At 36.7% G+C, this 16,350-nt stretch overlaps 1 protein-coding gene across 8 annotated transcripts in view; it reads left to right on the top strand.

Annotated features, from left to right (window-relative positions):
- Positions 1-16,350, top strand: part of cpt1ab (carnitine palmitoyltransferase 1Ab (liver)) — a 28,900-nt gene that overhangs the window by 848 nt on the left and 11,702 nt on the right. For 3 of the 8 annotated variants that reach the window (XM_084094269.1, XM_084094271.1, XM_084094270.1), the window contains exons 2-10: positions 3,097-3,277; positions 3,517-3,659; positions 5,666-5,837; positions 6,182-6,283; positions 6,431-6,568; positions 7,750-7,827; positions 8,171-8,278; positions 11,718-11,802; positions 13,246-13,441. In XM_084094269.1, the coding sequence (XP_083950395.1) occupies positions 3,137-3,277; positions 3,517-3,659; positions 5,666-5,837; positions 6,182-6,283; positions 6,431-6,568; positions 7,750-7,827; positions 8,171-8,278; positions 11,718-11,802; positions 13,246-13,441 (1,163 nt within the window). In that variant the 5' untranslated portion in view covers positions 3,097-3,136. Of the gene's footprint in view, positions 1-167; positions 199-3,096; positions 3,278-3,516; positions 3,660-5,665; positions 5,838-6,181; positions 6,284-6,430; positions 6,569-7,749; positions 7,828-8,170; positions 8,279-10,700; positions 10,789-11,717; positions 11,803-13,245; positions 13,442-16,350 lie in introns of those variants that run through there. The other 5 variants (XM_084094265.1, XM_084094267.1, XM_084094268.1 and 2 more) reach the window with 3 other exon arrangements.

Raw genomic sequence — 16,350 nt, 5'->3', positions numbered from 1 at the left:
GCCGATAGATCCTCTTTCTGTTGTACTATAAAGTAACTCGGTACCCGTTGTTGCAGAATATATAATGCAAACTTAAATCAGTGTGTCTGTGACCCATAATGGCGTTCAGAAGCGTGTAACAGTCCCGCGCGCGTGACCTTTCCCCTAGTTTCCATCTGCACCAGTGCATCACGTGATCACCGCTGCTGGGGAACTGAGGTATGACTTGCTAATACATAACATAGCACCCTTTTGACAAAATATGACCTTCATGGTATTCTTTATTAGATTCGCGTTATATGATGATAGTATCACTGTTATAAACAATTAACAATGACCTTATGAAAATACTATTGCATTTATGTCCCTTTGATAAAGTATAGACTTGTTTAAGTGGTGATTGAACAAGGAAGTCTGTGTATTTGTGCTTCAACACTGTAATATATCATTTATAATATTGATTTATTATTACGATTATATTAATATGTACATTACACTACACATTTAAACAGCATTGCTGAACAGTTTATTAGTTAGGCTACTGTGCATTATATGTCATGGAACTTTTGATTCATGCCTTTTGCTATATATTCATATTTGCTTTATTCAATATTCAAACAGTCCTGTCTGCCATTGGTTGGACAAACAGATATACCTGTCCCAAATTCACATTATTGTTGAACATACAAGGGCAATACAATGAACATACAAGGTCAATAACATATCAATTACATCAAATCAAATATTATGATAAACAAATAGCATATTTGAATTGAATTGAATTAAATTGAGAAAGCAGCAAGAAATTCTATAAATGTCTATAAATAAGTACGAAGAGTTTCAAAGAATACAAATTATTCAAAGAATAGATTTAAGGCTTTAAAATATGTTTGAGCTTCTCTTTTTATAGCCATATGTTGAATTTCTTTAGAATTATATTAATTAATTGGGTATAATTAAAATTTATATCATTTTCTGTTCCTTTTGGCTTTGGCTATTTCATTCTTGAGATTGCAAATTTTCTAGTTTCATATTTCTTTCCCAATTTGTTTCATATAAGCTACAATGTTATATTTTAGCATTATTGTAACATATCCTTATCATACTTTTAACATTATTCTTACATTGTATACAAGAAGTGAATTGTCTAATTTCCAGTAGTTGAAATTGAATCCTTGAGTTCTTGTATCTTCAAGACTGATATGGATCATTTTATGGTCACTGAAGACAAAAGGCACAATGTTAATCTCCTGAATTTTATTTCCAAGTTCCTCAGACGTTAACCAAAAGTCAGTTCTAGATTGTAAGCATCTATCTTTATTAGGCTACTCCAAGTGAAGTCTATCTTATCAGAATTCCTTTGTCTCCATTCATCACGACAATTTAATTGGGAATTTAGATTAAATATATCAGTGTATTGGAACTGTCTACGAATACAAAAAGAAAACAATCCAAAAAAGGGTCATTAATGGTGTTCCGATCGTTCCTGAACAATCCACCTAAAATCAACTGGGCACTAAAGTAAATTTGTGAGAAATCCACAATTTCTTCTCTAAAGTTTTGTAATATCAACCTGTTTTGCCAGGTATGATTGTCACCATAGATGTTCCCAAAAAATAAAACATTATTTTAATCAAAAGCCTTCTGAAGCGAAGCGATACGCTTTTGTAAGAAAAATCTACATATTTATAACTTTATAATAACTATAATCACTTGCTTCCGTAACGGTCGTACGCAGGTCTAGTTCAGGCGGGTGAGTGACCTCTGACCCGACGCATGGATTACTTTTATGATGGATGGATATGCTTTTTTGGGCTTCAAAAACTCTATTCACTGGGAAGAGCCAGGATATTTTTTTTTATATAACTCCGATTGTGTTTAGCTGAAAGAATAAAGTCATATACACACAGGATGGCTTGAGGGTTAGTCATTTATGAGATCATTTTCATTTTTGGGTGAACTATCCCTTTTAGTGACTGAACGGCAGTGGGTGGGGCCTATGGTGTGATGATGTAACTGTTCATCAGTGTCATGTGATCTGCAAATGTATATTTGCCCGTGTGACTTCACGTCACCCAATATCAAAACGAGCTGTTTTCGGAGCTTGATTAAATAAATACTTTGTTTATAATGAGGAGGACATTTTAAGCTATGAAACTTGCAGGATGTTTTAATGGTACAAAGACCTCTTACCCAAAATATCAAGGAAAATTTGATTTCTCAATTCATAACCTCATTAAACTTTCATTTTATGATGATTTCTCCAAAAAACATCCCTGCATCTTTATTTACATCAGCGTGAGGTTTACAATACAAACACTTGTGAAAGAGTTACAGAGGTCATGAACGAAGCACATTCTGTAATCCGCTTTATGTCTTGCAGTTAAATGCTTGAGGTCACACTGAACAGTAATACAAATGTGATTAGATTACAACTAATGTTTTATTACGGCAACATATTGTGAAATTCACATTAGGTGGCTTTATAATGTTACAATGTTTGTTCATGTCCCTTCTATAATAATGATAATTTTTCAATTCTACTAAATTCGTGAAAAACTCTGATATACTTTGTAATGCAATGTTTGTATTAGATTTAAAAAAAATGCAATATAGAAGCAATTTTTACATTTATTACCGAAGTCCATTTGAGGCTAGTCATTTTACTCGGCGGCCATCTTTGAATGCAAGCTCTTATCTCTTTGAATGGGGAAACATCAAGTTCTACAAAGCTGTTCACCAAGCTTACTGTTAAATTTCATATTTGAAATCACCAATGAAGTCTTGACAACAACTGTCAACAAATTTTGTTTCTAAATCACAATTAAAAACAGGCACAATGACTTTACCAACCAGCGATTGGCTCTTTTATGTAGGAGGCGGGGCTTATTCCGCCATATTGTGTGCTGTAGGTTCTCCCATTCATAGTAATATGACTACACCATCTTTGTATATCTAAAGTCTTTGATATTACCATCTGATACCATCATTGTTCTATGGAGCAGTTGTTTTTTTCACATTAATAATAATGATTTATACAGTTTCAGTACATTCTTCTGAATTGTGAGTCATTTAGCTAATCTCTCCAATAAAACTTTATGTCTCTTGTCTATAAAGGCTCTTTGACTCAGCGAGGCAGTGACAGTGTGCAGTCAGCATGGCAGAAGCGCATCAGGCGGTGGCCTTCCAGTTCACCGTCACTCCTGATGGCATCGACCTGCATCTGTGCCACGAGGCCTTGCGCCAGGTCTACCTGTCAGGCCTTCACTCCTGGAAGAAGAGGTTCATCAGGTTCAAGGTGACCTCATAGCTGACTTTCTTTTGGAATTGATTAAGTAGTTAATGTACATGAATAGTGCTATCTAATCAGCACTCGGAATGTCACAACGTTGAATTGATTTTTTGAGGATAGTTTGTGTTTTTTTAAAGTAGTATTATAACTGTGATATACTGTATATGATATTGTATATTATATTATTTTATATTATAATATTATATATTACATTTGTAATATTACATTATTCTGTGTTTCTGTAGAATGGTGTCATGACTGGGGTCTATCCAGGAAGTCCTTCAGGGCTCCTGGTTGTTCTGGTGGGTTATGGTTCCACCACCAAATATGCCAACATAGACCCCTCCCTTGGGATATTCACTAAACTATCGACACACCTACCAATCAGGTAACCCACTGATAAACTGTCATCTGTTATTCTGTAGTTATTAACAATGTATTTGGAATCTGTTATTGGGAGAAAGTATACAGTTGTAATCAAAATTATTCAACCTCATTGCAAATCAGGTTTATTAGCAAAATGTACAGACTTTCAGATGTTTACAATTAGGGTTGGGAATCGTAAGAAATTTTCCACCAAACGATTCCGGTTTCGGTTCCGGTTCCCATTCAATACAAATTATTCAAACAACTAATAAAAAAATAGTAGTTAGGGGAAAATGCACAATCCTTTTTGTGTTTATTTCTTATACTTGTCAAATGAGTTTAACAGACTGGCAATGTCAACAAATTCAACATATTATTTAGCAATTGTTGCAAAAAAAATTCTGAAGGAAAATAAACATTTCTGCATTCTCTAGGATAATTTGGGACCTCTCCTATAGCTTATTGTATCTCCAGCAGTGGAGAATACCCTCTCAGAAGGGGTAGAATATGCTTGAACACACATGTAAGATCCAGACAGGTGAAACATAATATTTTATTATGTAAACATATTATCTCTCTCTCTCTGCGTTGATATCTGACGCAAAACGTATATGTGTAGCGCGAGGGCCAGTGCATTCATTACTATTTTAATATTCATGAGGTGTGACGTCGCTATTAAAGGATTTAAGCTCCCAGCACTTCGCCCACACATCGCACCAGAACCGTTTTCGGAACCGAAACTTAGGAATTTCGCACGGTTCCGGTATTTTTTAAAAACACTAACGGTTCTTATCCAGATTTTCGGTTCCCAACCCTATTTACAATGAACAAATCAAACAAAAGTAATTGAAATAGCTCAACACAACAAATGCTTTAAGTGGTTTCCCCAAATTCAACTGAAAATTCAACTTTTAATGACTTCTGCAGTCTCAAAATGATTCAACCCCTTCATGGCAAGCATCTTTAGTACTTAGTAGAACATCCTTTTGCTGTTATGACCTGCTGCAAATGAGATGTATAACCAGACACCAGCTTCTGGCAGCGTTTCTGAGAATCTTAGCCCATTCCTCATCGTGACACTCAACAAACCGAGCTAGTTCAGATGTTTCATGTGTTCTAGCTCAAGCACACCTGGTGCAACTAATGAAGCCCTTGATTAGCTGAATCAGGTGTGCTTGAGACGACGCCTGTTCTGCAGATTTGTGCTGTTGTGAGGGATTCTATTCAGGGGGGTGTATAATTTTGAGACTGCAGAAGTCATTCAAAGTTGAATTTTCAGTTGAATTTGGGGGAAACCACATGAAACATTTGTTGTGTTGAGCTATTTCAATTATTTTTTGTTTGATTTGTTCACTGCAAACAGCTGAAAGTCTGTAAATGTTGCCAATAAACCTGATTTGCAATGGGGGTTGAATAATTATCTGTCAGACATTCACAGTCATATGCAAACTTTTGATTGCTTGTTTTGTAGTACTTTTTTGTTGTGTTTTATTGTTTTGTTTTGTTTTGTTTTTGGTTACAATGGTAACATTTTGTAAAGCATGAAAGGTCCATAGACCATGATGCCTGTAATATGCAGTAAACTGCACTAATGACCTTGAGAGCAGGAGAGCAGAAAGTTCAAGCATCAAAGGTTTCTATTTGTAGTTTGTTTTTTTAATCTATTATCTTCAAAACAGATTACAATGTTATACAAGTAACTCCCTGAACAGTTTTTATTACTATATCACACACAGTCTGCCCGCTTACTTTATGAGCAGTCACAAAACAAACAATCCCATGTCTCTGAAATTCATATTAAAGTATTATTTTAATCAAATAAATCAACTGTATTTACCACCACTGTCATGAAATGACATCCAGTATTTATTATGATTTTACAGTAGTGTACTGAAAGCAAAACCAAACTACTATCCTACAGCATTTTTTAGCAACTACAGTATTTTGGTGGAAACTATGGTAATTTTTACCATAGCATTACAGGGCATTGCTGATTATTTCTCACCTAATGGCTGTGTTTGCCTGCAGTAAGTATGTCACAGAAGAAGGGCAGCGTATTGTTGGTGGTGTGCTGGTTGGGACAGGATTGTGGATTACTGTGACTTTCGTTATGAGGAACATCCTTAAGTGCTTGCTGTCCTGGCATGGCTGGATGTTCAGTCGCCATGGATCTTTATCCCTGAGAACAAAGATTTGGCTGGTGAGTGTGGCCCTGATGGAGAATTTCACTTAAAAGAATAATTTACCTAAAAGAAATAGCCATTTGTGTAGTCCATATGACTCTGTCCATATGTGCTCGTTTAACACTTCAACCCAGCTTTGTAAATATTTTCCTATGTATATTCAGCTATAGTCCAAAGTCTTAATGAATTTGTTTTCTAACATAATTTCAGCACTGTTCCAGAAATGGCATATTTCTTTAGAAGTGTTCTCCAAGTCATTGTGTCGTTGCTCTTCTGATATCACTGGAATATGTCTGGTTTTATCATTGGAAAGTATTCATGTTTGTCTCGTCTGACTCGTGACCCAATATTATCACCTCAGGTATTGGTGAAGTTATTTTCTGGGCAAAAGCCAATGCTCTACAGCTTCCAGAGTTCACTGCCGCGGTTGCCAGTGCCTCCTGTAAAAGACACCATCAGAAGAGTAAGTCAAGCATTTTCATTGTGTCCTAAAATGATCTTATTCATTAATAGATCAAATGTGACAACCATTTGAAAATTCAACCATTTCAACCATTTTTTTTAAAAAGTACCCTCACTTCTTCACACCTATATATATTTTTTTTTTCAGTACCTTGAGTCAGCTCATCCTCTGATGGACGATGAACAGTACAAACGTATGGAGGGGTTGGCAAAGGACTTTGAGAAGAACTTGGGCCCCAAACTGCAGTGGTACTTGAAGCTCAAATCCTGGTGGACATCCAATTACGTAAGTTCACACTGCGCCTATTATTCAAAGGTACTCTTTTCTTGAGGGATTTGGGGAACATTTAAAAAAAATGCGGTCTTATTATATCTGTTTAAAAAAATGGCTTGGAACCTAAACTGATGAGCCAAAACAATATGGCCGCCTGTCTAATATTGCCGTTGGTCCCTCTGCGTGCTGCCAAAACAGCACCGACCCGCCGAGGCATGGACTCTACGAGACCCCTGAAGGTGTCCTGTGGTTTCTGGCACTAGAGGTTAGCAGCAGATCCTTCAAGTCCTGAAGGTTGCGAGGTTTAGCCTCCATGGATTGAACTTGTTGGTCCAGCACATCTTTATTCCTGCCCATTTCTCCTGCATCCAACACATTGATTACAATAACTGATCTACCCAGACCTTAAAGGTGCTCTAAGTGATGTTGGGTGATGTCACTTCTTGTTGACGTTCGAAGTATTGTCAAACAAAACCCTCCTCCTCATCCCGTCCCCTCCCCCTCCCTTCCGTGCTTCCTGAAACAGTCATGAAGTAAATTCGGGACTTCACGCATTCCTTCTCCTTTTCCCTCTTCTTTGCTATTTGTTCATCGGAACGTTGTCTCTTTGGTTGTGTGTCGGCCATATCAAAATTCAAGAGAATATAATTATAACGTTAGTCTTTGTCGTTGTCTAGGACATCTCTCCTCTAGCTAACTTCCCTCTTCATGCTTCTCTCTCCTCCACTCCCCACACCCTCCTTCATGTGCACGTGCACTAACCCCCCCAACCCCCACCCCCAAATCATTCTTGTCGGTTATTGGCTGGAACACTGTTTGTTATGTTTCGTGGTCCAGGTTGGCCCAGTTTGTTTTTGTTGCCGTTTGCGGAGCCTGGGCTGTCTACAGAGACCGCGTTTTTTTACAGTGTGTTCAGGGGACAGGCAGCTAGCGGATATTGGGGAGATGTTTGCTGTATGTGACAAAAATGTTTCAGCCTAAAAAACATGCGACGTCGCTTGGAGCACCTTTAATATGTGGCCTTCTTAGGAGATGATCAATGATATTCACTTCACCTGCTATGACTGGTCATAATGTTCTGGCTCGTCAGTGCATTTCAAGTACATCTTTCTTTCAAAATAGCATGAAGTTTCTTAAATTATGAACCTTAATGTACCTTTATTTGAGATTTGGTTCTACTGTCATCCTCTCAGGTCAGCGACTGGTGGGAAGAGTATATTTATCTCAGAGGTCGAGGACCAATCATGGTCAACAGCAACTACTATGCAATGGTAAGGCTGTTATGAAATGGTTAATTCGTTTTTTGTTATAAATAAATAAATAGTTAAGTTGTCAAAAACATAATCAAGATGATGAAACTCAAAAATAATCCATTAACATATGAAAGCTTGTAGCACAAACTGTTTTAAAATCTGACATCCGGGTCACGGCACCAATTTGTGTAGTGTAGCGATTAAGGCTTAGAGATGGTGACTGGAAAGTTGATTGTAACTAATTTAACTCAAGGTTGCTCAAGGGAGATTGTTCCTGTAATACATTCATATCTGTAATTCATAACACTGTTCAATGGCAACATCTCAGTGGAGTGAATGTAACTTTCTCTGTCTTTATCAGGACTTCCTCTATGTGATCCCGACTTCCATCCAAGCTGCCCGTGCTGGTAATTCCATCCACGCACTCATGATGTACAGAAGAAAACTGGACAGAGCGCAGATCAAACCAGTGAGTCCACAAAAGAGTCTTTAACACAAGCATATTTGTCAATTTTATATTAAATCAATACATAATTGTTTTATGTTGAACCATCGTTCTATTTAAGGATAATGGCTGTAAGGAAACCACACACTTTTAAGTGTCTGCTTGAAGAATATCCACTTTAAAACCCCGTTCACACCAAGAACGATAACTATAAAGATGACTATAACGATAATGTCCACACCAATGCACAACATTGTTCTGTTTATAATAAAAATGTGCTGCAGTTATATCATCTGCCGCTTTAAATGCTCAAGCTACAGTATTTAAAGCAGGATTGGCTATCATTATCTATATCGTTCATCAGCTAGAAAAAATTGTTTTGAAAGTAACTCCAACAATATACTCTGTGCCGTTATTGTTATATTTGTGGTGTGGATTCTGCGATTCTTTTACTTCCTTGGTGTGCCTACATTATAGATCTTAGATTTAAAGAAATAGTTTGCCCTAAAAGTAATGCATTTCGCTATCTTGTCACCTGCATGATTTTCTTTATTCTGTGGAACACACAGATATTTTGTTGAATGTCCAAGCCGCTGTTTTCCATACAACTCATTGTCCATAAATAACAAAAAAAAACCACCATGAAACTAGTCAATATGACTCATGACTTATGTATTTATCAAGCTTTTTGAAGTCATACGATTGCTTTCTGTGTGAAACAGGCCAAAAAAACTCTCAAATCTTATTCACATTATTCCGGTTTTACTGATCAGTCATAATGGGCCATGTTTAAAAGTTGGTCTTTTTAAAAGTGCCTCTTTTGGGTGATCTATTCCCTTAAGTAAAGTACGTTCTCTTGGATTGTTAATGTTTTTCATAGGTCAGGGTAATGTATGGGTCAGTGGCGGTAAAGCACTACTCAGAACTTCAGATGAAACATTAACTTCTTCTGTAAATTGAGCTTTAATGATCACAAGGTCTTTGACTTCACAGAAGTAAAAGATGAGGCTTGGGTTAGTTGGTTAGTTTATTGCTTTTATTTGTAGATACATTTAGTAAAAGCTAATGTTGCTCTATAGCATGCAGTAGAGGTGGCCTAAATCTTGGGATTAGTCACGGTATATTGTGATAACCGTAAATATTTCATAATATAGTTTTACATGATAATTACGTTTTATATTATATATATTAAATCATTAAATTTGATAGTGCAGTGAATGAATTATACTACACGCAGTATGATATATTATTAAGTATACATACACACTACCAATCAAAAGTTTGGGGTTTGTACGTTTTTTTAATGTTTTTTGAAAGAAGTCTCTGATGCTCACCAAGGCTGCGTTTATTTGGTAAAAATACAGTAAAACAGTAATATTGTAAAATGTATTAATCTAATTAATCACATATTAATCACACATCAAATTCGGCTGAGAAATTACCCCCAAAAGATCATTTAAAGTCGTTATTGTGTTAAATGAGAAAAGCATCAAAAAGACATTACAAAAAGTAGCTTTAGAAAAAAAATATTTTTATTTGATTCGACGTAGATTTTACTACACAAACGTTTAGGCTTCAACGGCCATGACGGTGAGTAAATGGTTACAGAATCATGTTTTTTTTATCAATATGGAAAAATGAAAAAAAAAAATATATACTCTAAATAAATAACTAAAACTGCCAGTAGGTGGCAGTAAATGTCGAAATGAGTAAAACATTGAGTCATTCATTAATTTGATTCATTCAAATGGCTGATTCATTGAGGAATGAAAAAGTAAATGACTCTCTTTATGAATGGACCATTGAATCATTGGTTCACCGACTGATTCGCTTAAAACACAGATTCAAAAAACACCGAAACGAAATATCGCTGTGTGTTGTTCGGAAATACACAACAGTTCTGCTCTGGCTTTATAAGTAATATTTTCATTGGCCAAATTTTGTGTCACAATATTGTGTCTAAAATATAATACAATGTTAACTTCTTATTTATTGAACAGTTGAGTAAAATCAATATCACATTTGCAGTCGTGCTATATATTGTTTTATAATAATGTTTTGTCTCTCCTACTTCATGTCAAATTCGTTTTAGTGCATGTTGGTGTCTGTTGATTTTGTTTTGTTTTCATTTGTACTGTATAATGACCAAATCAGTAGACCCATGTTGAAAAGGCTGTTTGTCCTGTTATACCATGCCTCTGTCTCTCTCTCTCTCTCTCTCTCTCTCTCCCTCTCTCTCTCTCTCTCTCTCTCTCTCTCTCCCTCTCTCTCTCTCTCTCTCTCTCTCTCTCTCTCTCTCTCTCTCTCTCTCTCTCTCTCTCTCTAACCCTCTCTACTCTTTCTGCATGACTGTGAAAGAGCCCCCCTCATAAACGATCTTCTGTTTTGTTCCTCGCACCCGGACGTTGCTGTGTTTGCTATGTGTACTCACACACCACATGCACAGATATTCTTGCTGGAGAATCGCGTGCCGCTGTGCTCGGCACAGTGGGAGCGGATGTTTAACTCGTCCCGCATCCCCGGGCTTGAGACAGGTAAGAGGAGGGGCTCGTCCGACACGACCCACAGCTCACCCGCGCTCCTTCCTCAGCTCCAGAAACATGCAGACTCAGCCTCGGGACAACAGCACAGTAGACACTAGAATAGTGCTGTGTATTCACTTACAGTGGTCCACTGATGCAGGCTTTTTATTGGCTGATTTCTAGAGAGCAGGGTGGACAATGATGGACAATTTATATGATATCATATAATTTCATGATTAATCAGTTGAGACCAAAGCAGAAAACTTCTTTTTATCCCTGTGTGCACCAATCCCATCTGGTGGGTTTGCTGCCAAAAAGCTCTTTTTTTTAGTTTCATCTAAAGTTTTTGAGTGAAAGATTAAAAAGATAAACAATGGAGATTTATTTTTACAACCGTCTTTGCTCATATTTACCAAGGGTGCAAATATTAGTGGAGGGCACAGTATAGAAAACAATTCAACTAATATCTTGTTAGGTAACAGCCATGATATTGTATAAAACATTTTAATTGGTATTATTGTCTTAATTTCAGCAATTCTATGAATTTTTCATTTTGCAAACTTTTGCAATCTTTAAACTTTAAATCAGTCACCGTAAAAATTGGCCTAGACCATTGGAAAACACGTGTAAACACTTACAAATAATCTCAAAATAGCATATATCATACATTTTATCAGCCTGAACAATATATTGGTCAACACTGTTTTGAAATTGTTATTAGATGATATCATTTGCTTATCAATTTGACTGTAGCCAGTACTGTGCTGTTATCTGGAGGCGAAGTCATTCCTCCTGATGATCCTTCACTTCACTCCTCCCAATTTTTTCTTTTTGTTTCCAGTTTTCCATTACTCTGTTTTCCCCTCCAGGTTTCCATAGTGGTATTTTGGGTTTCTTCCTTGTTCCTCTGTTAGTGTTTGACCTTCCCTTCTGCTTCACAGCTCATGGTTTTAAATACTATCCCCATGTGCTCGTCCCAGTACGAGCGTATGTTCAACACCAGTCGAACTCCAGGTGTAGAAGCAGGTAGAGCTTCCCTCGAGCCTGCTTCACCCGCCTTTATTTGACAATTAATCCGCTTTTAGATGCTAGTGAGTGACTGCTGTGGGCCTAAATAAATGCATGCACTAGTCGGTTTGGTTCACACCACTGTGATTTGGGTTTGCTTTAAACACTGAACTCTATATAGCGGATGTTAAGAAGCAGATGGCGGGGAATTTGTTTTGTGTGCTTAACATGCGCTTAACTGTTTCATAACTTGATAACCTCTTGTGTGATTTAATGATTAACCTGTAATCTTAACCAGGAAATAGCTTGTTTTTACACCCGTCATGCAGTGGTTCCAGTGAAAGATATCTGTTATTTTATTGCCACTCATTTATAACATAAACTCAATAGGGACACAAGCTTGTGAGTGGTTTTAAATGCTGAATTGATTCTAGATTAGTAACTAATATACTTTATCTTATGACTTACAGTATCATTTATCATCAGATCACTCATGATCTACAGTATTATTTAGAAAATTAATGTAATATAATAATCAAATGGGAAACAAGAGTGTGAGTAGTTTTAAATGTTGAATTAGTTCTAATTTTTACCAACTAATGACTTTGACTTATGACATTTAGAAAATTAATATAATGATAATGAAATATAATAAAGTGTAATGTGAGTGAAATCTATGAAATATAGTCGCTAATTATTACTATTAAAATCTAATAATAAATTATTACTAAACTAATATATATATGTATTTATATATATAATGTATATATATATATATAAATAATTTTGAATAACTATAATTCAGAGTCCATTTATAGTGTTTATATAGCATTATATAGCATTTATAGTGTAATAATACTAAATAATGTATTACTAATTTATTACTATGAATTATTTCATAGTACTACATAAAATATATAATTATGTAGTATAATCAAGACAGTATAATCAAACTTGTACTTCATAAAAATATATAATTTAAAATTAAAATTATATATTTTGTATAATATAATAAAATATAATTTTTATTACACAGCTCTATGGAAAGTTTTACTCCATTGATTCTAATATAAATATTTTTGCATAATGGCCACTAAACTGTATAATTGACTGTTGTCACATGCAGCCGATTTCTTACATAAATCTTTTTTTCACTCAAATCAATATTTCATATTTATATATTTGGTTAGTAGTCATGTAATGCGTGTCTTAATGTATATGTGTTCAGTGTAGAAAACAAGCGTTTGGCCTTTCTTCTGTACTTTGCCTTTTTTCCCACCTGCTTTTCTCATCATTGTTTTCTGACCACCACCATTAATCATTTAACCCATAACAAATACAGTCTAAATATGATACAACTTCAATTGCACAAATAATTGTTGAATGAGCCACAGAATAATGTTACTTTGATTTCATGCACATTTATACACCTCCATCCTTCACGTCCATGTTCTTCATCAGACGTCCTTCAGCATGTGAATGAGAGCAAACACATCGCCGTATTCCACAAGGGCCGCTTTTACAAGGTGTGGATGTTTTACGACGGACGGTTGCTGTTGCCTCGAGAAATTGAGCAGCAGATTGAAAGGATCTTGATGGACAAGTCCGAGCCTCAGCCAGGAGAGGAGAAGCTGGCCGCTTTGACAGCGGGCGACAGGTGGCGTTTTTATTTATTTATTATTATTTTATTTTATTTTTAGAATATTTTAACTTTTGGCAGCCTGGTAAAATTATAAAACAAGAGAGATTTTAAATGGTCAATGAGATTGCATTAAAGAGGACCTATTATGCTTTTTTACACTTTCAACTTTCTTTAGTGTGTAATGTTGCTGTTGGAGCATTAAAATGGTGTTCAAAGTTACATAGTCACTCCAAAAGGAGTTATTCTCTATATCAGTGTCACAGTTCATGAACTCCCTGAAACTCCTTGATTGTAGTCTTGAGTTTTCTTCTGGGAATGAACACATCACAACATTCCTCATTTAAATGATCCCTGTCCAAAACATATGCAAGAAAAAGGGACGGGGCCTGGTTGAGTTGCGTTAGTAGTGTGTTAAGCTACGTTCACTCTGTCAGTCCAAATCTGATTTTTGTGCATATCCAATTGAAATCCCTTCAGATTTAGCAAGTGCGAACGGCAAAGAAAATCACATAAAATGTGATTTTTACAAATCCGTTTCGAGCTAAATTCGTATTTGGTTTGAAATCCTGTTCACATTGCATTTCTAATAAACAAGAAGGGTGGCTGGCCGCACACTGATCCACTCAAGACTGAAAGTCTACGAAAACATTTTATTTTTTAAATTGCATCGTGCAAAAAAGTGCATGTGGGTTAAAAACAGAATAGACACCAGCAAGCAAACGTTTCAGCACATTGCTATCTTCAGTGCTCCACATTGCATTTCTGGAAATCCGTTTCAGTCAACGTTTCAGGATTTTGCGTGGTTTATGTGACTTTCTCACGCCACGTAAAAGTAAACGTCAGACATCGTTGTGGGAAACATCAAATCAAGTATATTTTTATAGCGCTTTTCACAATACAGATTGTATCAAAGCAGCTTCACAGTATTAAATAAAAATAAAATAATACAACAAGGTTTGTTTCTAGTGGAATTTATTGATTGATAAAATAAAATAAAATATCCCCAAAATATCCCCAACGAAACATGCCAAAAGTCGCTGCAGAAACAAGATTGTTTTGTTGCAAAGTGCCGGACGAGCAGAAAATGACAATATAACGAACATGTTTTGAGACCGGTGGAAACGACAGCACGTAATAAAGCCGCTCATACCAGCCTCCTACGATTCTGCCGCTGCCTCAGAAGACGCAGTAGTCCACAGGCTACACTATGTCATGTGGTTGTGGTAGATTTTTCCCTAAACCTAACTACGTACCTGGAACCTAATTACCTGGGGCGTCTCCAATCGACACACAAGCGTCTACAGTCGACACTTAATAAATAAATTGACCTGGGGCGTCTCCAGTCGACACCCAAGCGTCTACAGTCGACACTTAATAAATAAATGTACCTGGTGTCACGTGCAAGGAGAGAGGACCCAAAAGCAGAAGGCAATTTGACAATATTTAATGGTTGAGATACAGTTCAGGTAAAGAACACAGGTGGCCGCAAGGCATGCAAATCCAACAGAAAGTCTCTCAGCATAAAATCCAACAGAAAGTCTCTCAGCATTAAATCCAACAGAAGATTATCTCAGTCAAAGGGAACAGAAAGTCTCTCGGCAGTAATGCAACAGAAATACTCGGTCTGAGCCGGTAACAGGAAAACCCGGAGGTTGAGAGAGAGGCTGGATCCGTAGAGAGCACGGGAACGCCAAACCGTGGACCACTCACGTAGCTGGAGGTTGGACAGAGCAGAGGCGAGGTAACTATGCAGTTAGTCAGGAGAACGCACCAGACAGGACACAACACGACAAGACAGGGTTGGATAGCAGGCAAACAGGTACATAGCATTAGGCAATAATCTGACAAAGAACAAAGGAAAAGAAAGCCAAGAAATAGAGAGTCTAATCAGAGAAGGTGGGAAACAGGTGGAGAGAGAGAGTGTAGAGATGAGGTAATGAGTAACAGCTGAATGGGATAATGAATGAGGATGTGTGTGTGTGAAAGGATGTAATAATGAGTGTGACCAGAAGAGGGAGGAAGAGAGTAAGAGAACGATACCAGGATCATGACACCTGGGGTGTCTCCAGTCGACACCTAAGCGTCTACAGTCGACACTTAATAAATATTTTGGGGCGTCTACAATCGACACCCAATAATCTTTATACTCTAGCTCTTGCGTCTACAGTCGACAACTGGCTTCGAGTTCCTTACCCTAACTTGTTCCCCTAACTAACTTGCTGCGCAGCAATAATAAACAGACAGACTTCAGCAAATGTCCTTTAAATGTTTTAATCACGGCCGGGAGAGTTCCCGAGCAGGTCTCAGAGAATCCCCTAAGAAGAAGCTTTAATCACTGCCGGAGGATCTCTGACAAATTTCTGAGAGAATCCCACCAGCAAACACGAATACCACAGTTTTTATAGAAAAAGAGCATGGTGAAAGTGACATGATACATTACATAATTTCCCTACAATTTGATTGGTTCTTCATAGACAAACCCTTCTGTTGCTAGGTATAAGCAAACTCTGCTTTAATGATTACTTCGTAATCACAAGTTTTGAAACCTAGACATCTGTCTAGTTTCATTTCCCCTATTTGTTATTTATACACTCACACACTCAAAGTCACGAGTTTTCGCCAAAAAGAATTTTTAAACATTTAAGATTCAAAAGCATATGAATGTTGTTCCTGCAAGAAAAATAAATGTTAGTTGTGATTAATTTAAAAAAATCCATCACATTGTAAATAAGACGACATCTTAATTACAAACACCTCCATGTTGTTGTTGTTGTTTTTGGCGTATACCTACCAACGCAACGTTATTGCCATAGAAACCAATGCAGTTATTCTGGAAAACGAAAGAGCGGCATGGGACACACAAATCGGATCTGAACAGTTGCGATACACAATGTGGACATCAATAATTTTAGATCATATTCTAA

Source organism: Abramis brama (assembly GCF_963993115.1).
Source record: "Abramis brama genome assembly, chromosome: 20".
Lineage (NCBI taxonomy): Eukaryota > Metazoa > Chordata > Actinopteri > Cypriniformes > Leuciscidae > Abramis > Abramis brama.
This window is presented reverse-complemented; position numbering and strand designations above follow the sequence as displayed.